General features: G+C 48.8%; 1 protein-coding gene across 1 annotated transcript in view; it reads left to right on the top strand.

The window, feature by feature from the left end:
- TGM2 (transglutaminase 2) overlaps positions 1–26,907 on the top strand; it is a 64,144-nt gene that overhangs the window by 31,540 nt on the left and 5,697 nt on the right. Inside the window, exons 5-10 of the mRNA XM_069951567.1 lie at positions 11,510–11,638; positions 12,145–12,322; positions 12,392–12,527; positions 15,646–15,749; positions 16,413–16,652; positions 20,475–20,759. Coding sequence (XP_069807668.1) covers positions 11,510–11,638; positions 12,145–12,322; positions 12,392–12,527; positions 15,646–15,749; positions 16,413–16,652; positions 20,475–20,759 — 1,072 coding nt within the window. The remainder of the gene's footprint in view (positions 1–11,509; positions 11,639–12,144; positions 12,323–12,391; positions 12,528–15,645; positions 15,750–16,412; positions 16,653–20,474; positions 20,760–26,907) is intronic.

Here is a 26,907-nt window from a genome sequence, read left to right as displayed (position 1 = left end):
CACTATACATGGAGGGGTCACACTATATACATGGGGGGGTCACACTATATACATGGAGGGGTTACACTATACACAGGGGGATCACACTATACATGGAGGGGTCACACTATACATGGGGGCGGGGGATCACACTATACATGGGGGGGTCAAACTATACATGGGGGGGATCACACTATATACATTGGGGGGATCACACTATATACATGGAGGGGTCACAATATACATAAGGGAATCACACTATATACATTGGGGGGATCACACTATACGTGGATGGGGTCACATTATACATGGAGGGGTCACACTATATACATGGAGGGGTCACAATATACATAAGGGAATCACACTGTATACATGGAGGGGTCACACTATATACATGGGGGGATCACACTATATACATGGAGGGGTCACACTATATACATTGGGGGGATCACACTATACGTGGATGGGGTCACATTATACATGGAGGGGTCACACTATATACATGGAGGGGTCACACTATATACATGGAGGGGTCACACTATATACATGGAGGGGTCACACTATATACATGGAGGGGTCACACTATATACATGGAGGGGTCACACTATATACATGGAGGGGTCACCCTATATACATGGAGGGGGCACACTATATACATGGAGGGGTCAAACTATATACATGGAGGGGTCACACTATACACGGGGGGGTCACACTATATATATGGAGGGGGTCACACTATATACATGGGGGGGGCACACTATATACATGGAGGGGGCACACTATACACGGGGGGGTCACACTATATATATGGAGGGGGTCACACTATATACATGGGGGGGTCACACTATAACATCGCTATGTATTAGAATGGAGGGTAATTTCCGGTACTGTCAGGCGGTGATAGATCAGGGGAGACGTTGGGCCTGAGGTCTGTTCCGTCTCTATCGCACGTCCTCAGCTTGGCCCCCTCCCCTCTTATCTCCTCCATACACATGGCCTCTATGTACTGGTGTATACAGAGCTGTATCCTTCTCTATGTACTGGTGTATACAGAGCTGTATCCTTCTCTATGTACTTGTGTATACAGAGCTGTATCCTTCTCTATGTACTGGTGTATACAGAGCTGTATCCTTCTCTATGTACTGGTGTATACAGAGCTGTATCCTTCTCTATGTACTGGTGTATACAGAGCTGTATCCTTCTCTATGTACTGGTGTATACAGAGCTGTATCCTTCTCTATGTACTGGTGTATACAGAGCTGTATCCTTCTCTATGTACTGGTGTATACAGAGCTGTATCCTTCTCTATGTACTGGTGTATACAGAGCTGTATCCTTCTCTATGTACTTGTGTATACAGAGCTGTATCCTTCTCTATGTACTTGTGTATACAGAGCTGTATCCTTCTCTATGTACTGGTGTATACAGAGCTGTATCCTTCTCTATGTACTGGTGTATACAGAGCTGTATCCTTCTCTATGTACTGGTGTATACAGAGCTGTATCCTTCTCTATGTACTTGTGTATACAGAGCTGTATCCTGTATACTGTAGACAGGGCCGGGACAAAGAGTAGGCAGGGGTAGGCGATGGCCTAGGGCGCCAGATGACACGGGGCGCAATCTGGATGGGTAATTAATCTGTTTACCCATCCATGCTTCCCCCTGCAGGGCTGGACTCAGCACCCACGGCCCGCCCACCCCCTGCACTGTTACCAGGAGCGTAGGCAGAGGGGGCAGCTGCCCCAGGCGAAAGTCTCCCCCGGTTACATAATGCCTTCAGCAGCAGCTTTATCCTGACAGAGAGGAGGTGTGTTGGAGCCCTGCATGTACACAGCACCCTCGCTGTAATACTTCTGATGCAGGGGTCGGGTTGTAAGGAGCCCCCAGTCCCTGCTCTGTGCTCCCACTGTGAGACGGAGGCAGCAGTGATAGGTGAGTAGCTGCCTCCATCTCACACTGCTGTTCCCTGACAGAATGGCCTCTGACCTGCCTAACTAATCACTTCCTGTGTCCCCTGCTGTGAGGCCCCGAACTCAAGATACTGTGGGGCTGCAGGCAGCTACAGTCCACACAGGGTCCTGAGGCTGATCAGCATGAGGACCCCACAGGTGACTTTTCAACTTCCTGGTTAGTCCATCACCATTATAGAAGCAGAACGTATGAGTGCAGGTATGTGGCTGGTCAGATGTGTGATGACAGGGGGCAGGTGTGTGTGTGTGTGATGACAGGGGGCAGATGTCTGTGATGACTGGGGGCAGATGTGTGTGTGATGAATGGGGGCAGATGTGTGTGTGTGTGATGACAGGGGGCAGATGTGTGTGATGACTGGGGGCAGATGTGTGTGTGATGAATGGGGGCAGATTGTGTGTGTGTGTGTGTGTGATGACAGGGGGCAGATGTCTGTGATGACTGGGGGCAGATGTCTGTGATGACTGGGGGCAGATGTGTGTGATGACAGGGGGAAGGTGTGTGTGTGATGACTGGGGGCAGATGTGTGTGTGATGAATGGGGGCAGATTGTGTGTGTGTGTGTGATGACAGGGGGCAGATGTCTGTGATGACAGGGGGCAGATGTGTGTGTGATGAATGGGGGCAGATGTCTGTGATGACTGGGGGCAGATGTGTGTGTGATGAATGGGGGCAGATGTGTGTGTGTGTGTGATGACAGGGGGCAGATGTGTGTGTGATGAATGGGGGCAGATGTGTGTGTGTGTGATGACAGGGGGCAGATGTGTGTGATGACTGGGGGCAGATGTGTGTGTGTGATGACAGGGGCCAAATGTGTGTGATGACTGGGGGGGCAGATGTGTGTGTGATAACTGGGGCAGATGTGTGTGTGTGTGTGATGACAGGGGGCAGATGTGTGTGTGATGACAGGGGGCAGATGTGTGTGTGTGTGATGACTGGGGGCAGATGTGTGTGTGATAACTGGGGGTAGATGTCTGTGTGATAACGGGGTAGATGTGTGTGTGTGTGTGTGTGTGTGTGATGACAGGGGGCAGATGTGTGTGTGATGACAGGGGACAGATGTGTGTGTGTGATGATAGGCGGAAGGTGTGTGTGATGACAGGGGGCAGATGTGTGTGATGACAGGGGGAAGATGTGTGTGTGTGATGAATGGGGGCAGATGTGTGTGTGTGATGACAGGGGCCAAATGTGTGTGATGACTGGGGGGGCAGATGTGTGTGTGATAACTGGGGCAGATGTGTGTGTGTGTGTGATGACAGGGGGCAGATGTGTGTGTGATGACAGGGGGCAGATGTGTGTGTGTGTGATGACTGGGGGCAGATGTGTGTGTGATAACTGGGGGTAGATGTCTGTGTGATAACGGGGTAGATGTGTGTGTGTGTGTGTGTGTGATGACAGGGGGCAGATGTGTGTGTGATGACAGGGGACAGATGTGTGTGTGTGATGATAGGCGGAAGGTGTGTGTGATGACAGGGGCCAAATGTGTGTGATGACTGGGGGGGGCAGATGTGTGTGTGATAACTGGGGCAGATGTGTGTGTGTGTGTGATGACAGGGGGCAGATGTGTGTGTGATGACAGGGGGCAGATGTGTGTGTGTGTGATGACTGGGGGCAGATGTGTGTGTGATAACTGGGGGTAGATGTCTGTGTGATAACGGGGTAGATGTGTGTGTGTGTGTGTGTGTGTGATGACAGGGGACAGATGTGTGTGTGTGATGATAGGCGGAAGGTGTGTGTGATGACAGGGGGCAGATGTGTGTGATGACAGGGGGAAGATGTGTGTTTGATGACAGGGGGCAGATGTGTGTGTGTGATTGGGGCAGATGTGTGTGTGATAACTGGGGGTAGGTGTGTGTGTGTGTTTGTGAGATGACAGGGGGCAGATGTGTGTGATGACAGGGGGCAGCTGTGTGTGTATGATGACTGGGGGCAGATGTGTGTGTGATGACAGGGGGCAGATGTGTGTGTGTGATGACTGGGGGCAGATGTGTGTGATGACGGGGCAGATGTGTGTGTGATGACAGTGGGCAGATGTGTGTCTGATGACTGGGGGACATTGATGGGGCTGCAGTCTGTTGTCTATTAATAATAATCCTGATCCTGCACTGACCAGAGCACCATGGAGCACATAGACAATAAATCTCTGTATGCAGACACCTCATAGGGCTGATATTACAAGCTCCCATGGGTGCAGTGCAGGCATCTCATCATAGCACAAATGAGGGCAGAACATAGGTGGCTATATACTACTGAGGGCAGCACACAGGGGGTCTATATACAACTGTGGCGGTATTATTCAATGGTATCAATGTTGATATCTTTTGGTTTTGTTCAGAGGCAATATGTAATCACTGTATGGTGGTAAGAATGTTAAGGTAACTACCAAATGTATTGGGGCTCATAATACAGTGTGGGGGCACTTTCAGGGCATAATACTATCTGTGGCACACTGATTCTAATAACACTGGGTTGGGGGGGGGGGCACCATTTGCCTTCTCTGCCTAGGGCACCAAAACTCCTTGTCCCGGCCCTGACTGTAGAGCTGTATCCTGTATACTGTAGAGCTGTATCCTGTATACTGTAGAGCTGTACCCTGTATACTGTAGAGCTGTATACTGCTGCCACATGGGTGCTGGGTATATACTGGTGTTATAGTCCAGCCCACAGGTGGGATGTTGGTACCTGCTTTGTGTTGTGGCTGTTACTGAAATGGTCGGTGACCTGCCGGGTTGTGATGGGTCCTTTGGGCTCTTGTCACTGTAGTCCAGAGTGGCAACTGTCCCATCCGGACTATCGGTGCCGCCACCCACAGAAAGGGGACAAATAACCCAAGGTATACAGCTGCTGTGTATAGGTGCTGGTGCTGTGTGTATAGGTGCTGTGTGTATAGGTGCTGTGTGTATAAGTGCTGGTGCTGTGTGTATAGGTGCTGGTGCTGTGTGTATAGGTGCTGGTGCTGTGTGTATAGGTGCTGGTGCTGTGTGTATAGGTGCTGGTGCTGTGTGTATAGATGTGCTGTGTGTATAGGTGCTGGTGCTGTGTGTATAAGTGCTGGTGCTGTGTGTATAGGTGCTGGTGCTGTGTGTATAGTTGCTAGTGCTGTGTGTGTATAGATGTGCTGTGTGTATAGGTGCTGGTGCTGTGTGTATAGATGTGCAGTACTGTGTGTATAGATGTGCTGTGTGTATAGGTGCTGGAGCTGTGTGTATAGATGTGCTGTGTGTATAGGTGCTGGAGCTGTGTGTATAGGTGCTGGTGCTGTGTGTATAGGTGCTGGTGCTGTGAGTATAGGTGCTGTGTGTATAGGTGCTGGTGCTGTGTGTATAGATGTGCTATGTGTATAGGTGCTGGTGCTGTGTGTATAGGTGCTGGTGCTGTGTGTATAGGTGCTGTGTGTATAGGTGCTGGTGCTGTGTGTATAGATGTGCTGTGTGTATAGGTGCTGGTGCTGTGTGTATAGGTGCTGGTGCTGTGTGTATAGGTGCTGGTGCTGTGTGTATAGATGTGCTGTGTGTATAGGTGCTGGTGCTGTGTGTATAGATGTGCTGTGTGTATAGGTGCTGGTGCTGTGTGTATAGGTGCTGGTGCAGAGGAAAGGATGACTGAGTCCCAGTGAAGAGTAGAGTAGAGGAGAGGTAGTTGTAGCAGTGCTTGGAGAGTAGACTAGAGGTAGTTGTAGCGGTGCTGGAGAGTAGAGCAGAGAAGAGGTAGTTGTAACAGTGCTGGAGAGTAGAGGAGAGGTAGTTGTAGCAGTGCTTGGAGAGTAGAGGAAAGGAGAGGTAGTTGTAGCGGTGCTGGAGAGGAGAGGTAGTTTTAGCGGTGCTTGGAGAGTAGAGGAGAGGTAGTTGTAATGGTGCTGGAGAGGAGAGGTAGTTGTAATGGTGCTGGAGAGGAGAGGTAGTTGTAGCAGTGCTGGAGAGGAGAGGTAGTTGTAGCGGTGCGTGGAGAGTAGAGGAGAGGTAGTTGTAACTGTGCTGGAGAGGAGAGGTAGTTGTAGCAGTGCTGGAGAGGAGAGGTAGTTGTAGCAGTGCTGGAGAGGAGAGGTAGTTGTAGCGGTGCGTGGAGAGTAGAGGAGAGGTAGTTGTAACTGTGCTGGAGAGGAGAGGTAGTTGTAGTGGTGCTGGAGAGGAGAGGTAGTTGTAGCGGTGCGTGGAGAGTAGAGGAGAGGTAGTTGTAATGGTGCTGGAGAGGAGAGGTAGTTGTAGCAGTGCTGGAAAGGAGAGGTAGTTGTAGCGGTGCGTGGAGAGTAGAGGAGAGGTAGTTGTAACGGTGCTGGAGAGGAGAGGTAGTTGTAGCGGTGCTGGAGAGGAGAGGTAGTTGTAGCAGTGCTGGAGAGGAGAGGTAGTTGTAGCAGTGCTGGAGAGGAGAGGTAGTTGTAGCGGTGCGTGGAGAGTAGAGGAGAGGTAGTTGTAACTGTGCTGGAGAGGAGAGGTAGTTGTAGCAGTGCTGGAGAGGAGAGGTAGTTGTAGCAGTGCTGGAGAGGAGAGGTAGTTGTAGCGGTGCGTGGAGAGTAGAGGAGAGGTAGTTGTAACTGTGCTGGAGAGGAGAGGTAGTTGTAGTGGTGCTGGAGAGGATAGGTAGTTGTAGCGGTGCGTGGAGAGTAGAGGAGAGGTAGTTGTAATGGTGCTGGAGAGGAGAGGTAGTTGTAGCAGTGCTGGAGAGGAGAGGTAGTTGTAGCGGTGCGTGGAGAGTAGAGGAGAGGTAGTTGTAACGGTGCTGGAGAGGAGAGGTAGTTGTAGCGGTGCTGGAGAGGAGAGGTAGTTGTAGCGGTGCGTGAAGAGTAAAGGAGAGGTAGTTGTAGTGGTGCTGGAGAGTAGAGGAGAGGTAGTTGTAGCAGTGCTTGGTAAGTAGAGGAGAGGTAGTTGTAGCGGTGTTTGGAGAGTAGAGCAGAGGAGAGGTAGTTGTAGTGGTGCTTGGAGAGTAGAGCAAATTAGAGGTAAGTAGAGGTGAGGTAGTTGTAGCGGTGCTGGAAAGTAGAGGAGAGATAGTTGTAGCAGTGCTGGAGAGTAGATGAGAGGTAGTTGTAGCAGTGCTGGAGAGTAGATGAGAGGTAGTTGTAGCGGTGCTGGAGAATAGAGGAGAGGTAGTTGTAGCGGTGCTGGAGAATAGAGAAGAGGTAGTTGTAACGGTGCTGGAGAGTAGAGGAGAGGTAGTTGTAGCAATGCTGGAGAGTAGAGGAGAGGTAGTTGTAGCGGTGCTGTAGAGTAGAGGTAATTGTAGCGGTGTTTGGCGAGTAGAACAGAGGAGAGTTAGTTGTAGCAGTGCTTGGAGAGTAGAGTAGAGGAGAGGTAAATGTAGTGGTGCTTGGAGAGTAGAGCAAAGGAGAGGTAGTTGTAGCAGTGCTTGGAGAGTAGAGGAGAGATAGTTGTAGCGGTGCTTGGAGAGTAGAGGAGAGGTAGTTGTAGCGGTGCTGGAGAGGAGAGGTAGTTGTAGCGGTGCTGGAGAGTAGAGGAGAGGTAGTTGTAGCGGTGCCGGAGAGTAGAGCAGAGGAGAGGTAGTTGTAACGGTGCTGGAGAGGTAGTTGTAGCGGTGCTGGAGAGTAGAGGAGAGGTAGTTGTAGCAGTGCTGGAGAGTAGAGGAGAGGTAGTTGTAGCAGTGCTGAAGAGTAGAGGAGAGGTAGTTGTAGCAGTGCTTGGAGAGTATATGTACCATATAAGACGACCCCTAATTTCAAGAAGATTGTCAGTGGTGTGCCTTATACACCGAAAAATGTTAACCCCTGCCTGACCGCAGCAGGGTTTACTAACTGGAGCCCTGCTGCGGTCAGGCAGGGTTTAACTGCAGTTAACTCACCTGTGACCCGTTCCCGTCCTCCAGGCAGCCGAGCATCTCATCGGAGAAGCTCAGAGACTCTCGGCTACCGGGGAGAGCTTTGAGAACCTTTGTGACACTGCCTGCGCCGGAAACAGGACGGGAGTGGCGCCAATGCCGGGAACCAGTCACAGGTGAGAAACGGTGGGAATGCAGCCATTTTTATGCTCCCCCATCATATGCGGCGACCATATTGGGCGTATAACACGACCCTCCACTTCTGAGGCGATTTTTCAGGGTTAAAAAGTCATCTTATACATCGGAAAAAACGGTAGTTGTGTACTCTGCTGGAACTTGAGCATATACTTTATAGTGCAAAGTTTACTTGAAGTTGTGTTTAGACTTTGGTCTGACCACCTTTGTTCCCACAGTGTTGAGCTACCCATCCTGCCAGGGTACTACAAGCCCCAGCCGTGGTTATCTGGGCTTAGCTAAGTGTCTGGGGGTGTCCCAGTTACCTGCACTGTGAGATCGGACACGCGGACCTTCTTTACGGTAGCTTTGTCCTTTGTAGACGTGTTCCTTGATGACCTCTCCCTTTAGGGTGCCTTCACACCTACCGGATCTGCAGCGGATTTTCTGCTGCCGATCCACAGCGGATTTGACTAAATGAATGAACACAGCATTAAATCCGCACTGTAAAATCCGCTGCGGATACGGTGTGTGTGTGAAAGCACCCTTTAAAGTGCTTAGCACTGCATAGTACATATAGTAGTAATACTGAAAGTACGGGTTGTCTCTGCACTTGCTTGTCCCTGTCAGGGGTCCTGGCATCAGCCAGGCCCTGGCTTAACTACTGCAGGAACAGCTGTTTTTACATCTTCCCTCTCTGAGAATCTGGATAAGACTGAAACTGCACTTCCTCCACCATGTAACTCCTCCTACAGGGCCTCTGTATTCCTGCCTGTGAGCGGTGGGGATGAGGTGTGCAGGAGAAAAGAGAGAGATTAGAAGTAGAGAGCACCTCCTATTGGTCAATAATTACACATGGTACACATAAAACATTAGCCCATTACCGACTTCAGCTGTGCAATACCTAGACATATAAAATACTGACACCTAGTGGTGAAACTTCAGACTAGTTCACCACTTTTAACCTGAAGGAAAAAGCTTTTTGAGAGGTGCACGGGAGAGACAAAAACACCCGTGGTGGGACACCGTAGAGCTATATACTAGAGCTATATCATGTATCCTGTAGAGCTGTATCCTGCAGAGCTGTATACTGTAGAGCTGTATACTGTAGAGCTGTATACTGTAGAGCTGTATCCTGTATACTGTAGAGCTGTATCCTGTAGAGCTGTATCCTGTATCCTGTAGAGCTGTATTCTGTATCCCGTAGAGCTGTATACTGTAGAGCTGTATCCTGTAGAGCTGTATACTGTAGAGCTGTATCCTGTAGAGCTGTATTCTGTATCCCGTAGAGCTGTATCCTGTATCCTGTAGAGCTGTATCCTGTATACTGTAGAGCTGGATCCTTCTCTATGTACTGGTGTATGCAGGATAGGGCTGTATCCTGTATACTGTAGATCTGTATCCTTCTCTATGTACTGGTGTATACAGAGTTGTATCCTTCTCTATGTACTGGTGTATACAGGACAGGGCTGTATACTGTAGAGCTGTATACTGCTGCGGCATGGACGCTGGGTGTTGGGCTTCTGCCATGTTGAGATAAGACTTTAGTATTTTTATACCATAAATGGTTTGGGACAGATCGGGGTCACAGGGGGTCACGTCCTCATCCCACCGCCGGCCGGAGATGAAGGATGGATTATAATAAGGAAGAATTATTACACCTCACCCCCCTCTGATTATACAAGGGTATATACACACACTCTTATATACACAGACACATATACACACACACAGGTACTGAGCTGCTGGACTTACTGCTTGTAGTCATATAAAGAAGGACACCGCCTATGTAGAAATAGGGATAGTGTATGTAGTAATAGGGATAGCCCATGCAGTAATAGGGATAGCCCATGTAGTAATAGGGATAGTGTATGTAGTAATAGGGATAGCCCATGTAGTAATAGGGATAGCCCATGTAGTAATAGGGATAGTGTATGTAGTAATAGGGATAGCCCATGTAGTAATAGGGATAGCCCATGTAGTAATAGGGATAGTCTATGTAGTAATAGGGATAGCCCATGTAGTAATAGGGATAGCCCATGTAGTAATAGGGATAGCCCATGTAGTAATAGGGATAGTCTATGTAGTAATAGGGATAGTGTATGTAGTAATAGGGATAGCCCATGTAGTAATAGGGATAGTCTATGTAGTAATAGGGATAGCCCATGCAGTAATAGGGATAGCCCATGTAGTAATAGGGATAGTCTATGTAGTAATAGGGATAGCCCATGTAGTAATAGGGATAGCCCATGTAGTAATAGGGATAGCCCATGTAGTAATAGGGATAGCCCATGTAGTAATAGGGATAGTGTATGTAGTAATAGGGATAGCCCATGTAGTAATAGGGATAGTCTATGTAGTAATAGGGATAGTCTATGTAGTAATAGGGATAGCCCATGTAGTAATAGGGATAGTCTATGTAGTAATAGGGATAGCCCATGCAGTAATAGGGATAGCCCATGTAGTAATAGGGATAGTCTATGTAGTAATAGGGATAGCCCATGTAGTAATAGGGATAGTCTATGTAGTAATAGGGATAGCCCATGCAGTAATAGGGATAGCCCATGTAGTAATAGGGATTGTCTATGTAGTAATAGGGATAGCCCATGCAGTAATAGGGATAGCCCATGTAGTAATAGGGATAGTCTATGTAGTAATAGGGATAGCCCATGTAGTAATAGGGATAGCCCATGTAGTAATAGGGATAGTCTATGTAGTAATAGGGATAGCCCATGCAGTAATAGGGATAGCCCATGCAGTAATAGGGATAGTCTATGTAGTAATAGGGATAGCCCATGTAGTAATAGGGATAGTCTATGTAGTAATAGGGATAGCCCATGTAGTAATAGGGATAGTCTATGTAGTAATAGGGATAGTCTATGTAGTAATAGGGATAGCCCATGTAGTAATAGGGATAGCCCATGTAGTAATAGGGATAGTCTATGTAGTAATAGGGATAGTCTATGTAGTAATAGGGATAGTCTATGTAGTGATAGGGATAGTCTATGTAGTGATAGGGATAGTCTATGTAGTAATAGGGATAGTCTATGTAGTAATAGGGATAGTCTATGTAGTAACAGTGTGGACCATCTTGAGCGGGCAGACTGGCCGCCATATTGCACAGCTCAGGCTTTGCCCATCGTTCTCCCTCCCTCTCCTGCACCTAGCACATGCTAAGCCCTGATCACTGCCTGTAACCTGCTCTGTTACTAGAGGTGGACGGTGGCCAGCAGAGCGCAGAGAAGCTAGACATCTGCTGGCCGTTCTCTCATCCGTGGCTGTTCCTGACAAAGGTCGTGGGTTTGGGGCTTTTAAGTAACGTCATATGCAACATCCTAGAACCATATAACCAAGGCACTGTATATTTCCAATAAAGAAGGTTTAGCCAGCAGTGTGTATCAGTGGCCTGTATACCCCCCCTCTCCGCATCCCTCCGTAGCCCCCCTCCCCCGCTCCGCACCCCCCCCCCCCCCATAGACAATAATGACAGCAAACATCTATGAAGGCTTTACCGTTGATTATATATATTATACATTATATTATAGAGAGAGAACAATGGGCTGTTACGTCTCTGGGACTATGCTCACACCTTCCTGTCTTACATTCTTTTCTTCTTATTAGTTTGAAGATTATATACTGGAAGCTTCTCTTGAAGTGTTAGACAAAAACCCCAAGTTTGCAGAAGATTCCACCACCGACTGCACCCAGCGGAATGACCCCGTGTATATAAGCCGCGTCGTCAGTGCAATGGTGAGTTTACAAATCCTATAAATTATTAAAGGGGACCTGTCACATTGACAGTGTCATCCAATCTGCAGGCATCATGTTATAGAGGAGGAGGAGCTGAGCGGACTGATATATACTTTTATGGGAAGAAATTCAGGAGAACTTGTCATTTTTTCAAGTAAATTTTTACTAGCCCCGCCCACTTGACTGCAGTAAGCAGCGGTTTCCATGAATAAATGAGGTTCTACTAAATATTTTCCTATAGGACTATATATCAATCAGCTCTGCTCCTCCTGCTCTATAAGATCATAACCACAGATCGGATTGGCTCTTGAATGTGACAGGTTCCCTTTAAGTCTTTCTGTTATTTGGACATCAGGCTGGTTGACAATGGCCGAGCCTGACCATATTACTGACCCCATATTCACCTAACTTGATAGCCCCTGGTAATGGAATATCTGTGTGCTGCCACTGTTATGGTATAGGACATCATTTGCCGATCCCAACACGATTTACTCACTGTCCTTCAGGTGAATTGTAACGATGACAGCGGTATTCTATATGGGCGCTGGGACAACTGCTACGACGATGGCGTGAGCCCCATGTCCTGGATCGGCAGTGTGGACATCCTGCGGCGTTGGAGAAAGTTTGGTTGTCAGGCAGTGCGGTATGGACAGTGTTGGGTGTTTGCGGCTGTTGCCTGTTCAGGTGAGAGGAAGGACGATGAAAGACGAGAGAAAAGGCCTTAAAGGGGAATTACACCATGTTGTGTTTCAGTTCTGAGGTGTCTGGGGATCCCGGCTCGGGTCATCAGCAACTACAACTCTGCACATGATACGAACAGTAACCTGGTGATTGAGCAGTATCTGGACGACCAGGGGAAGAAGCAGAAGAAGACGAGAGACATGATCTGGTAGGATGGGATGCCGTATAGCAGTGCTTCTCAAACAGTGAGGCGCCCCCTAGGTGTTGGTGAGGCCATTTTAGCAATTATTAATATATTTTGTACTTGCTTTATTGGTATATAGAGCTTGGGAGATGGGTGGTAGGAGCCCCAGCATTATTTCCAGCTTTACAATGGACTTTCACCACAGATAGTGAGGCCCAGGCGCCCTCTTGGTCAGTCTGGTGAGGCCCCGGCATTGCCTTGGTCTGTTGGGTGAGGCTCCAGTAGAAAAAGTTTGAGAAGTGCTGCCTTATACTATTGGATACAGCTATAGGGTTATTGTATGGCCGGGGATGGGATATAGCTATAGGGTTATTGTATGGCCGGGGTTGGGATATAGCTATAGGGTTATTGTATGGCCGGGGGTGGGATATAGCTATAGGGTTATTGTATGGCCTGGGATGGGATATAGCTATAGGGTTATTGTATGGCCGGGGGTGTTATATAACTATAGAGTTATTGTGTGGCCGGGGATGGGATATAGCTATAGGGTTATTGTATGGCCGGGGGTGTGATATAGCTATAGGGTTATTGTATGGCCGGGGCCGTGATATAGCTATAGGGTTATTGTATGGCCTGGGATGGGATATAGCTATAGGGTTATTGTATGGCCGGGGATGGGATATAGCTATAGGGTTATTGTATGGCCGGGAGTGTGATATAGCTGTAGGGTTATTGTATGGCCTGGGATGGGATATAGCTATAGGGTTATTGTATGGCCGGGCGTGTTATATAGCTATAGGGTTATTGTGTGGCCGGGGATATAGCTATAGGGTTATTGTATGGCCGGGGATGGGATATAGTTATAGGGTTATTGTATGGCCGGGGATGGGATATAGCTATAGGGTTATTGTATGGCCGGGGGTGTGATATAGCTATAGGGTTATTGTATGGCCGGGATAGGATATAGCTATAGGGTTATTGTATGGCCGGGGGTGTGATACAGCTATAGGGTTATTGTATGGCCTGGGATGGGATATAGCTATAGGGTTATTGTATGGCCGGGCGTGTTATATAACTATAGGGTTATTATATGGCCGGGGGTGGGATATAGCTATAGGGTTATTGTATGGCTGGGGGTGTGATATAGCTATAGGGTTATTGTATGGCCGGGGATAGGATATAGCTATAGGGTTATTGTATGGCCGGGGGTGTGATATAGCTATAGGGTTATTGTATGGCTGGGGGTGTGATATAGCTATAGGGTTATTGTATGGCCGGGGATAGGATATAGCTATAGGGTTATTGTATGGCCGGGGGTGTGATATAGCTATAGGGTTATTGTATGGCCTGGGATGGGACATAGCTATAGGGTTATTGTATGGCCGGGGGTGGGATAGAGCTATAGGGTTATTGTATCGCCGGGATAGGATATAGCTATAGGGTTATTGTATGGCCGGGGGTGGGATAGAGCTATAGGGTTATTGTATCGCCGGGATAGGATATAGCTATAGGGTTATTGTATGGCCGGGGGTGTGATATAGCTATAGGGTTATTGTATGGCCGGGGGTGGGATATAGCTATAGGGTTATTGTATGGCCGGGGGTGTTATATAGCTATAGGGTTGTTGTATGGCCGGGGGTGTGATATAGCTATAGGGTTATTGTATGGCTGGGGGTGTGATATAGCTATAGGGTTATTGTATGGCCGGGCGTGTTATATAGCTATAGGGTTATTGTATGGCCAGGGGTGTTATATAGCTATAGGGTTATTGTATGGCCGGGGGTGTGATATAGCTATAGTGTATTTGTATGGCCGGGGGTGTGATATAGCTATAGTGTATTTGTATGGCCGGGGGTGTGATATAGCTATAGGGTTATTGTATGGCCGGGGGTGGGATATAGCTATAGGGTTATTGTATGGCCGGGGGTGGGATATAGCTATAGGGTTATTGTATGGCCGGCGGTGTGATAAAGCTATAGGGTTATTGTATGGCCGGGGGTGGGATATAGCTATAAGGTTATTGTATGGCCGGGGGTGTGATATAGCTATAGGGTATTTGTATGGCTGGGGGTGTGATATAGCTATAGGGTTATTGTATGGCCGGGGGTGTGATATAGCTATAGGGTTATTGTATGGCCGGGGGTGTGATATAGCTATAGTGTATTTGTATGGCCGGGGTGTGATATAGCTATAGGGTTATTGTATGGCTGGGGGTGTGATATAGCTATAGGGTATTTGTATGGCCGGGGTGTGATATAGCTATAGGGTTATTGTATGGCCGGGGGTGTAATATAGCTATAGTGTATTTGTATGGCCGGGGGTGGGATATAGCTATAGGGTTATTGTATGGCCGGGGGTGGGATATAGCTATAGGGTTATTGTATGGCCGGGGGTGTGATATAGCTATAGGGTATTAGTATGGCTGGGGGTGTGATATAGCTATAGGGTATTTGTATGGCTGGGGGTGTGATATAGCTATAGGGTTATTGTATGGCTGGGGGTGTGATATAGCTATAGGGTTATTGTATGGCTGGGGGTGTGATATAGCTATAGGGTATTTGTATGGCCGGGGGTGTGATATAGCTATAGGGTATTTCTATGGCCGGGGGTGTGATATAGCTATAGGGTATTTGTATGGCCGGGGTGTGATATAGCTATAGGGTATTTGTATGGCCGGGGTGTGATATAGCTATAGGGTATTTGTATGGCCGGGGTGTGATATAGCTATAGGGTATTTGTATGGCCGGGGGTGTGATATAGCTATAGGGTATTTGTATGGCCGGGGGGGTGATATAGCTGTAGTGTATTTGTATGGCCTGGAATGGGATATAGCTATAGTGTATTTGTATGGCCTGGGATGGGATACAGCTATAGGGTTATTGTATGGCCGGGGGTGTGATATAGCTATAGGGTATTTGTATGGCTGGGGGGTGATATAGCTATAGGGTATTTGTATGGCCTGGGATGGGATATAGCTATAGGGTATTTGTATGGCCGGGGTGTGATATAGCTATAGGGTTGTTGTGTGGCTGGGGGTGTGATATAGCTATAGGGTATTTGTATGGCTTGGGCTTTATATTGAAGCTAATGGTTTTGTAGATTTGCTGACATGACGAGAAATATTTTGTTCCTGTTTATGAAGGAACTTCCATTGTTGGGTTGAAGCCTGGATGAACCGCCTTGACCTCCCTGAAGGATACGATGGCTGGCAGGTCGTTGATCCGACTCCTCAAGAGAAAAGTGATGGTGGGAATCTGACTTCTCTTCTGTGTTTTCACTGATACGTTCCTTCGTTCCTTTTCCTTATCTTAAAGGGAACCTGATATCACTTTCATGCCATCTACACTACGAGTCATTGGGTCGGCCCCCGGTGGCTTCTCCGCACCCCACCAGCCAGGATTACTACATCTCTCCCTGTACTATACAGAGAAAGATCTATCAACCGAGGCCGATGAGGCAGAAAGAAGCCACCGGGGACGACATGGTAGTGCCAACAGGTTCCTAATGTAGGTTCCCAATATTAGGACTTATTCCATGATTACTAACATGATACGGTTTATAAGCCACTGGGATCCAAGAAGTAGTGTACATAGCAAAGAGAGGAGGCCGCGAAGCAAAGATCAGACGGGGCCCCTATTATGGGTTTGTCCAGAAAGGCGGGGGGCCCTTGTCGTCTCTCCACCCTTGGACCCATCTCCCATCTCTTTCATGAGTCCTGTACAGGTTATTGTCATTCTATAGCACAAGGATTCGGAATCACCAGCAGAGGTTCTCTCCACGGCCGTATTACCCTATATAATTGGTCTCTATGGCTCCAATAACCAGGAAAGCCATGCCGGATGAGAAGACCCCTGCGATACTCTGCAGATCTCTCATATCGTTTAGCCTGGATGGTCTGTTCTCTTGCAGGTGTGTACTGCTGTGGTCCCGCTCCTGTTCTGGCCGTCAAGGAGGGAGACCTTGCTATAAACTACGACGTCCCATTTGTGTTTGCTGAGGTGAACGCGGACGTGGTTTACTATGTGGAGCAGAAGGATGGCACCGTCAGGCAGACAAAGTACACGTCACAGGTCGGACAGAAAATCAGCACCAAAGCGGTGGGAAACGACGGCCGGGAAGACATTACACACAACTACAAGTACCCTGAGGGTGAGTGGCAGGAGAATATACTGTATATTGTGTTCCTTCTATCAGTATAGGGCAGGTAACTGCTCAACAACCACTCAGGACTGGGGGTCAGTCTGTGTCATTGAGGAGACGTATAGACTCTAACAGAGGCCATGCAATGCTCCATGGGAGATAAATATGCAAATGAGCTCTCCACCATATATAAAAGAGCCTGCCCCCTGCTGCCACCTATGGGAAGTGACAGTGAGTGTGGCCCCCCCATAGGGGCAGCAGAGTGCCAGCTCTTTTGGTAGAGAGCTAGTTTGCATATTTTGGATGCAGATATATATATATACCCATACTATGTGACGTCACATTGCAGAATTCTAGTGGAGAATCTAATACGTCACTATATGGTGGTGCAGGCAGTGCCCCAGGCTGTGGAGTCCATCTCTATATGCTGCTCTATAGGTGGATGGAACCTTGGGGTAAATTCACACATTATTGGACAACCATAGGTTAATCTGACCGGATTTATCAAAGACCAAACCCCCAGATGTCTACTAGTGATGAGCGAATAGTGAGATATTCGAACATTCGCTATTCGTACGAATATCCCGCGAATATTTGAATATTCGATCGAATATTTGATCCCAATAAAGTCTATGGGAACAAGTATTCGATTAGTGAAAAACATCTATTTGACCATTTGGAGGGTGAAACCGGAAGCTGGGGGATTTGAACGCTTATCGAATATTCGCGGGATGTTCGTACGAATATCAAATATTCGAATATCTCACTATTCGATCGACTATCTATTCGATTGAACAGTATTCGCTCATCACTAATGTCTACCAATAATGTGCCAAAGATGCCCCCAGGACCCCGACTCATTAGCCCTATTATCATCAATGGCGCCAATCCTCATCCATGCAGATCCACATAAATGAATTTTTATTTTTTCCATAATACGGTGAATACTGTGTGTGATGTGGAGCCCCAGAATCCCGTCCATCAGATCGGGAGCCCCAGAATCCCGTCCATCAGATCGGGAGCCCCAGAATCCCGTCCATCAGATCGGGAGCCCCAGAATCCCGTCCATCAGATCGGGGGCCCCATAATCCCTTCCATCAGATCGGGGGCCCCAGAATCCCGTCCATCAGATCGGGAGCCCCAGAATCCCATCCATCAGATCGGGGGCCCCAGAATCCCGTCCATCAGATCGGGAGCCCCAGAATCCCGTCCATCAGAACGGGGGCCCCACAATCCCTTCCATCAGATCGGGGGCCCCAGAATCCCGTCCATCAGAACGGGGGCCCCACAATCCCGTCCATCAGATCGGGAGCCCCAGAATCCCGTCCATCAGATCAGGAGCCCCAGAATTCCGTCCATCAGATCGGGGGCCCCACAATCCCGTCCATCAGATCGGGGGCCCCATGATCCCGTCTGTCAGATCGGGGGCCCCACAATCCCATCCATCAGATCGGGGGCCCCAGAATCTCATCCATCAGATCAGGAGCCAGACTATACGAATCTTAAATGTGTGAACAGGGCCCCATAGTAACACGACAAATGTCCTCCCAGATATCACCTCCTCCCAGATATCACCTCCTCCCAGATATCACCTCCTCCCAGATATGACGTCCTCCCAGATATGACGTCCTCCCAGATATGACGTCCTCCAAATATGACGTCCTGCCAGATATCACGTCGTCCAAATATGACGTCCTCCCAGATATCACGTCCTCCCGGATATGACGTCCTCCCAGATATCACGTCCTCCCAGATATCACGTCCTCCCAGATATCACGTCCTCCCAGATATCACCTTCTCCCAGATATGACGTCCTCCCAGATATCACCTCCTCCCAGATATCACCTCTTCCCAGATATCACCTCTTCCCAGATATGACGTCCTCCTGCAGATATCACCTCCTGCAGATATCACCTCCTCCCAGATATCACCTCCTCCCAGATATCACCTCCTCCCAGATATCACCTCCTCCCAGATATCACGTCCTGCCAGATATGACGTCCTCCCAGATATGACCTCCTGCAGATATCACCTCCTCCCAGATATCCCGTCCTCCCAGATATCACCTCCTCCCAGATATCACCTCCTGCAGATATCACCTCCTCCCAGATATCACCTCCTCCCAGATATCACCTCCTCCCGGATATCACGTCCTCCCGGATATCCCGTCCTCCCGGATATCACGTCCTGCCAGATATCACCTTCTCCCAGATATGACGTCCTCCCGGATATCACGTCCTCCCGGATATCACGTCCTCCCAGATATCACGTCCTCCCAGATATCACGTCCTCCCAGATATCACCTCCTGCAGATATCACGTCCTCCCAGATATCACCTCCTGCAGATATCACCTCCTCCCAGATATCACCTCCTCCCAGATATCACCTCCTCCCGGATATCACGTCCTCCCGGATATCACCTCCTCCCAGATATCACGTCCTCCCAGATATCACGTCCTCCCAGATATCACCTCCTGCAGATATCACCTCCTCCCAGATATCACCTCCTCCCAGATATCACCTCCTCCCGGATATCACGTCCTCCCGAATATCACGTCCTGCCAGATATCACCTCCTCCCAGATATCACCTCCTGCAGATATCACCTCCTCCCGGATATCACGTCCTCCTGCAGATATCACCTCCTTCCAGATATCACGTCCTCCCAGATATCACCTCCTCCCAGATATCACCTCCTCCCGGATATCACGTCCTCCCGGATATCCCGTCCTCCCGGATATCACGTCCTGCCAGATATCACCTTCTCCCAGATATGACGTCCTCCCGGATATCACGTCCTCCCGGATATCACGTCCTCCCGGATATCACGTCCTCCCAGATATCACGTCCTCCCAGATATCACGTCCTCCCAGATATCACGTCCTCCCAGATATCACGTCCTCCCAGATATCACGTCCTCCCAGATATCACGTCCTCCCAGATATCACGTCCTCCTGCAGATATCACCTCCTCCCGGATATCACGTCCTCCCAGATATCACCTCCTGCAGATATCACGTCCTCCCAGATATCACGTCCTCCCAGATATCACCTCCTCCCAGATATCACCTCCTCCCAGATATCACCTCCTCCTAGATATCACGTCCTCCCGGATATCACGTCCTCCCAGATATCACGTCCTCCCGGATATCACCTCCTCCCAGATATCACGTCCTCCCAGATATCACGTCCTCCCGGATATCACGTCCTCCCAGATATCACGTCCTCCCAGATATCACGTCCTCCCAGATATCTGCTCTATTCCTCCTCCTTGTTGTATAACAGATCTTCTTAGCACCTCAGATGTCTCCCGGAGCCGCAGTCGCTTATTATTTATTTGGCGGAGTAAACGCCTCCAGCCCATCAGATTTCATTGTTTTAATATCCTGGATGATGAATATTGGAAACAAAACTTCATTTAGTCTTAATGATGTGTGAAAAACAATTATTTGTATTGTTCATCGCATCTGAGGATAAAGATTTTTTTTGTTGGCGAAGGAACATTGTTCTATTTTAGATTTACTTACTGGTTCAGTCGCGTCCGATATGCCGCAGAGCTGAATGACATAGCGATATGGTGTCTGTGCAGTGTCACACCGCGCTCCTCGTAACACTGACAAGTCGGCTGTCAGACTGTAATTCCTGGAATTAATGTCTGTCTGATCGGAGGTCTTCGCACCGTTGGTTGGTGGTTGTGGTCCCCTGTGGGTGACTACACGGCCCAGTCCCAGAAAGATCTCATTCCACCTTAATCTGACACCACCCCATTCCTTCCTTACTAGACATATATTTGGTTGATTGTTTCCCTTCTCTTAATACCTTTGGTCCTTCAGGTTCAGAAGACGAGAGACGGGTCTTTGATAAAGCCAATCAGCAGGTTGTGGTTCCCCGCGTGCAGAGGGAGGACGCCCCCCACGCCATAGACATGAAGATTAAAGTGTCTGAGAAGATGGACAAGGGCAGCGACTTCGATGTGTTTGCGCTTATCAGGAACAACACAGCGGAGGATCGGGAGTGCCGGCTTCAGTTCTGCGCCCGTCCTACCAGCTACACGGGGGAGGTGGGACCCGAATGTGGGAAGAAGGACCTACCCAGCTTCAGTCTGGAGGCCAATGCAGGTAAAGATCCCAGATTATTTACTTTATTGTTGGTCTTTAGACTTCTTAGCTCTGTTCACACTGCCCGAAAGCAGGACAGAAGACCAGTCAGGCTCCAATGACTTATAATGGGACCAAACACGTTCCATCATGGCGTCCAAACCCTTCATGGGAAGAATAGCTCAGCAGATCTGGTGGCGGCTCTGATAGTAATGTGAACGTAGCCATAAAACCACATGATCTACAAGCTGTTACGGTGCAAAGACACACGGGGGACAATGAGAAGTTATCGAGTTTCTGGATAGGAAGATGTGGCGTAAAGGGGCCCGTTATGGCTGTCTTATCCATGAGTCACTGGGGTGGCCCCGGCAGCTTCTCCGTACCTCACCAGCTTTGAGATCTATTAAATGAGGCTGACAGGGCGAGGAGAAGACAGCAGGCAGCATGAAAGTGATAACTAACTCACCGATACAGCGGGGTGGGGGGGAAGCGGGGGTGGTTGGGGGGAGGCCGGGGGGGTCTCATTGAGGATCCTTGCCTATCAGCCACAGCAGAGTTGGACACCATTCCAGAGCCCACGGATCTCAATAGATATAGTGTAATTCTTCATCTGTCCTGTGGGGGTGCTGTAGAATAATTGAACACTTCTTCTGAGTTGCTCCACAGATCACTGAGGGTCCCGGCACCTGGATAAGCCATTATTATTATCGGCCTATTGTTATAAGTAGGTGGAGGAGGAGGATGATGGCCTGGAGGGGACGATGAGGGGCAGCAGATACAAGCCTCGTGTTATGAGTGGCATCACCGCTCATCCAGTCAGTGTAGTGATTGCTCCGTACTCGGTTTTACTTGTTGCGCAGTACGGGGGGTGGCGTTCCATCAATATTGTCCGTTCCGCTTTTTCTTTAAAAAAAAACAAGAAACTAAAGCGTTTTCATGGTAAGATTGTGGATGAGGAGGCGACTGTGCAGGAACATGGCTGGGCGCAGTCAGGAAGGGGGGTGTGCGAGGGAAAATCCCTTCCTCCAGCCGCCCCCGGATCAGTCTTCATGTAGTAGTTGATATATGGGTGGGATCTGCCTCCTCGCCTTCTATGGCCGCGCTGCTCACCAGGCACAGAAATCCTCGTTTCTTCTTATTTTGGTATTCTGTCTCTTCGCTTCTGCGGAAAGTGGAACAGTCAGTCAGCCGCTATATCTGTCATAGGGGGGTTGGACGCTGCCCTCCAGATATATACAGTCACAACGGTTCCTATAGGATCTGTTCTAGTCTGGTGTATAGTATATACTCTGGTATGTAGTATATAGTCTGGTATATAGTATATATAGTCTGGTGTATAGTCTAGTACATAGTATATAGTCTGGTGTATAGTATATATAGTCTGGTATGTAGTATATAGTCTGGTATATAATCTGGTATATAGTATATATAGTCTGGTATATAGTCTAGTACATGGTATATAGTCTGGTGTATAGTATATAGTCTGGTATGTAGTATATAGTCTGGTATATAGTATATATAGTCTGGTGTATAGTCTAGTACATAGTATATAGTCTGGTGTATAGTGTATAGTCTGGTATGTAGTATATAATCTGGTATATAGTATATATAGTCTGGTATATAGTCTAGTACATGGTATATAGTCTGGTGTATAGTATATAGTCTGGTATATAATCTGGTACGTAGTATATAGTCTGGTATATAGTTTAGTACATGGTATATAGTCCGGTGTATAGTATATATAGTCTGGTATGTAGTATATAGTCTAGTGTATAGTATATATAGTCTGGTATGTAGTATATATAGTCTAATACATAGTATGTAGTCTGGTATATAGTATATATAGTCTGGTATGTAGTATATATAGTCTGGTATGTAGTATATATAGTCTGGTGTATAGTATATATAGTCTGGTGTATAGTATATATAGTCTGGTATATAGTATATATAGTCTGGTATGTAGTATATATAGTCTGGTATGTAGTATATAGTCTGGTGTATAGTATATATAGTCTGGTGTATAGTATATATAGTCTGGTATGTAGTATATATAGTCTGGTATGTAGTATATATAGTCTGGTATGTAGTATATAGTCTGGTGTATAGTATATATAGTCTGGTATATAGTATATATAGTCTGGTGTATAGTATATATAGTCTGGTGTATAGTATATATAGTCTGGTATGTAGTATATATAGTCTAGTACATAGTATGTAGTCTGGTATATAGTATATATACTCTGGTATGTAGTATATAGTCTGGTGTATAGTATATATAGTCTGGTATGTAGTATATATAGTCTAGTTCACAGTATGTAGTCTGGTATATAGTATATATAGTCTGGTGTATATACTCTGATATAGAGGGATCATTGGCTCCTTTGATGGATGGTAACAAAGAGCGTCTCCCTTCCTGGAGGACCCGTCCTGTCCTGCACCATGGACACTGTAATACTTTGTATCTCCTGTGGTGGCGCTGCAGAGAAGCTGATCACAGCTGATCCAGAGACGCTCTTTGGTCCCTTATTGTAAAGCTGCAGATATCGTTCAGCCCACAGTTGTCTTCCCCAATCCGGCATAGACATGTGCACTGCGAGAAAGCTGCTGCCGACATCCCTGGTGGCGGCTTATCCGCCAGAGAACAAAGGATAGGGCATATGGAAGTTAGCAGCCCGGCATTTCTCTTTCCAAACATCGGCCATCGGGGAGGCAGGAGGTCACCATATACACCAGAACGGAATTTGGTCGCTGTTCGTCTAATCTGTGTGGCCAGCTTAAAGGGGTAGTTCAGTAAATAAAATTCTTTTAAATCAACTGGTGCCAGAGATTGTCAGAGATTTGTAATTACTTCTATTAGAAAATCTTCCAGTAATTATCATCTGCTGTATGTCCTGCAGGAAGTGGTGTATTCTCTCCAGTCTGACACAGTGCTCTCTGCTGCCACCTCTGTCCATGTCAGGAACTGTCCAGAGCAGGAAAGGTTTTCTATGGGGATTTGCTGCTGCTCTGGACAGTTCCTGACATGGACAGAGGTGGCAGCAGAGAGCACTGTGTCAGACTGGAGAGAATACACCACTTCCTGCAGGACATACAGCAGCTGATAAGTACTGGAAGACTAGGGAGAATGCACCACTTCCTGCAGGACATACAGCAGTTGATAAGTACTGGAAGACTGTAGATTGTAATATAGAAGTAAATTACAAATCTGTATAACTTTCTGACACCAGTTGATTTTTAACCTTTTTTCTTTTTTTGCTGAACTTCCCCTTTAACATGTAGGGACTGTGCACATGGGAGTTCACCTTTAAGGAAAGCTCTTATTATTGACAATGGAGGGAATAAAGACAGATGAGGCAGACATCACAGGAGGACGTTGTACACCGGACACTATAGATAAAAGTTGTGTGAAGGTGACAGAATGCAGCAGTTTAACCTTCAGGCAACTTTGTATCCCATCCCTGTATCCATTCCCTGTGTCCCGTCCCTGTATCCCGTCCCTGTATCCAATCCCTGTGTCCCGTCCCTGTATCCCGTCCCTGTATCCAATCCCTGTGTCCCGTCCCTGTATCCCGTCCCTGTATCCATTCCCTGTGTCCCGTCCCTGTATCCCATCCCTGTATCCAATCCCTGTGTCCCGTCCCTGTATCCAATCCCTGTATCCCGTCCCTGTGTCCCGTCCCTGTATCCAATCCCTGTGTCCCGTCCCTGTATCCCATCCGTGTCCCGTCCCTGTATCCCGTCCCTGTATCCAATCCCTGTGTCCCGTCCCTGTATCCTGTCCCTGTATCCAATCCCTGTGTCCCGTCCCTGTATCCAATCCCTGTGTCCCGTCCCTGTATCCAATCCCCGTATCCAGTCCCCGTCTCCCATCCCCGTATTCTGTCCCCGTGTCCCGTCGCTGTATCCCATCCGTGTCCCATCCCTGTTTCCCATCCGTGTCCCGTCCCTGTATCCAATCCCTGTGTACCGTCCCTGTATCCAATCCCTGTGTACCGTCCCTGTATCCATTCCCCGTGTCCCGTCCCTGTATCCCGTCCCTGTATCCATTTTCTGTGTCCCGTCCCTGTATCCTGTCCCTGTGTCCCATCCCTGTATCCATTCCCTGTGTCCCGTCCCTGTATCCCGTCCCTGTATCCATTTTCTGTGTCCCGTCCCCATGTCCCGTCCCTGTATCCTGTCCCTGTGTCCCATCCGTGTCCCGTCCCTGTATCCTGTCCCTGTTTCCCGTCCCTGTATCCCGTCCCTGTATCCCATCCGTGTCCCGTCCCTGTATCCTGTCCCTGTGTCCCGTCCCTGTATCCTGTCCCTGTGTCCCATCCGTGTCCCGTCCCTGTATCCTGTCCCTGTTTCCCGTCCCTGTATCCCATCCGTGTCCCGTCCCTGTATCCCGTCCCTGTGTCCCGTCCCTGTATCCTGTCCCTGTGTCCCGTCCCTGTGTCCCGTCCCTGTATCCTGTCCCTGTATCCCATCCGTGTCCCGTCCCTGTATCCCGTCCCTGTATCCAATCCCTGTGTACCGTCCCTGTATTCCGTCCCTGTATCCAATCCCTGTGTACCGTCCCTGTATCCCGTCCCTGTATCCATTCCCTGTGTCCCGTCCCTGTATCCCGTCCCTGTATCCCATCCCTGTATCCCATCCCCGTGTCCCGTCCCCGTGTCCCGTCCCTGTATCCTGTCCCTGTATCCATTTTCTGTGTCCCGTCCCTGTATCCCGTCCCTGTATCCATTCCCTGTATCCATTCCCTGTGTCCCGTCCCTGTATCCCGTCCCCGTGTCCCGTCCCTGTATCCTGTCCCTGTATCCATTTTCTGTGTCCCGTCCCTGTATCCTGTCCCTGTGTCCCATCCCTGTATCCATTTGCTGTATCCCGTCCCCGTGTCCCGTCCATGTGTCCCGTCCCTGTATCCCGTCCCTGTATCCCGTCCCCGTGTCCCGTCCCTGTATCCAATCCCTGTGTACCGTCCCTGTATCCAATCCCTGTGTACCGTCCCTGTATCCATTCCCTGTGTCCCGTCCCTGTATCCAATCCCTGTGTACTGTCCCTGTATCCAATCCCTGTGTACCGTCCCTGTATCCATTCCCCGTGTCCCGTCCCTGTATCCATTTGCTGTATCCCGTCCCCGTATCCCGTCCCCGTATCCCGTCCCTGTGTCCCGTCCATGTGTCCCGTCCCCGTGTCCCGTCCCTGTATCCAAGCAGAAGCAGCTCACCCTTATATATCTGAGGACGTCAGGCAGCAAAGACGAAGCTAAGACGCCAGTAACGTCCATATGTTACAGGAGAGGAGGGCGACCGCAGCCCTGGACATGCCTGAGTTGCTTCAGTCTCCTATAAGATATAGTAATGTCAGATATTGGCGGCCGTTGTTGTGTACGAGCTCCGGGGACATCGGATTTCTCCTGCGCCGCAGCGTCAATAAATCAATATTAAGCTTTTACTGCCGTATTATAGGGAGAGAGCGAGAGAGAGCAGCGACTGTGATGGAGCGAGGGATGAGGGTTCCGTACAGGTCTGTGGGGGGCGCCTCTCTGCACCCACCCACCCCCCCAAGCGTCCACTGGCCATCCATCACTGATCCGTCCTCTATAGTCACAGGGCTGAGCGGACTGAGGTTATAGGGGTTATTGTGAGGAGTGACCCCTCAGCCGGGCGGATCCCCGGACCCCTCTTGTGCTTGTAAAACTGAACTCTCATTATTTCTGGCATTACAATTCCCGAGGGGCTCGGCCTTGAACGTCACTTTTTACATTTTCCAAAACTTACAGCAGCGAAACACCCGCCCAGGAAGCTGCAATACGTAAGTGACACAGAGGGTAAAAGTAAAGTCCTGGGCTCCACACGTCCCAAACGCCCCAATGTCGGCCTCCCCTTCCCCCGCCCAGGAAGCTGCAATACGTAAGTGACACAGAGGGTAAAAGTAAAGTCCTGGGCTCCACACGTCCCAAACGCCCCAATGTCGGCCTCCCCTTCCCCCACCCAGGATGCTGCAGTATGTAAGTGACACAGAGGGTAAAAGTAAAGTCCTGGGCTCCGGACGTCCCAAACCCCCCAATGCCGGCCTCCCCTTCCCCCACCCAGGATGCTGCAGTATGTAAGTGACACAGAGGGTAAAAGTAAAGTCCTGGGCTCCGGACATCCCAAACCCCCCAATGCCGGCCTCCCCTTCCCCC

The sequence above is a fragment of the Dendropsophus ebraccatus genome, chromosome 14 (genome assembly GCF_027789765.1).
Source record: "Dendropsophus ebraccatus isolate aDenEbr1 chromosome 14, aDenEbr1.pat, whole genome shotgun sequence".
In the NCBI taxonomy this organism is placed as follows: domain Eukaryota; kingdom Metazoa; phylum Chordata; class Amphibia; order Anura; family Hylidae; genus Dendropsophus; species Dendropsophus ebraccatus.
Note: the sequence above shows the minus strand (reverse complement) of the source record. Positions and strands in the feature narration are given on the sequence as shown.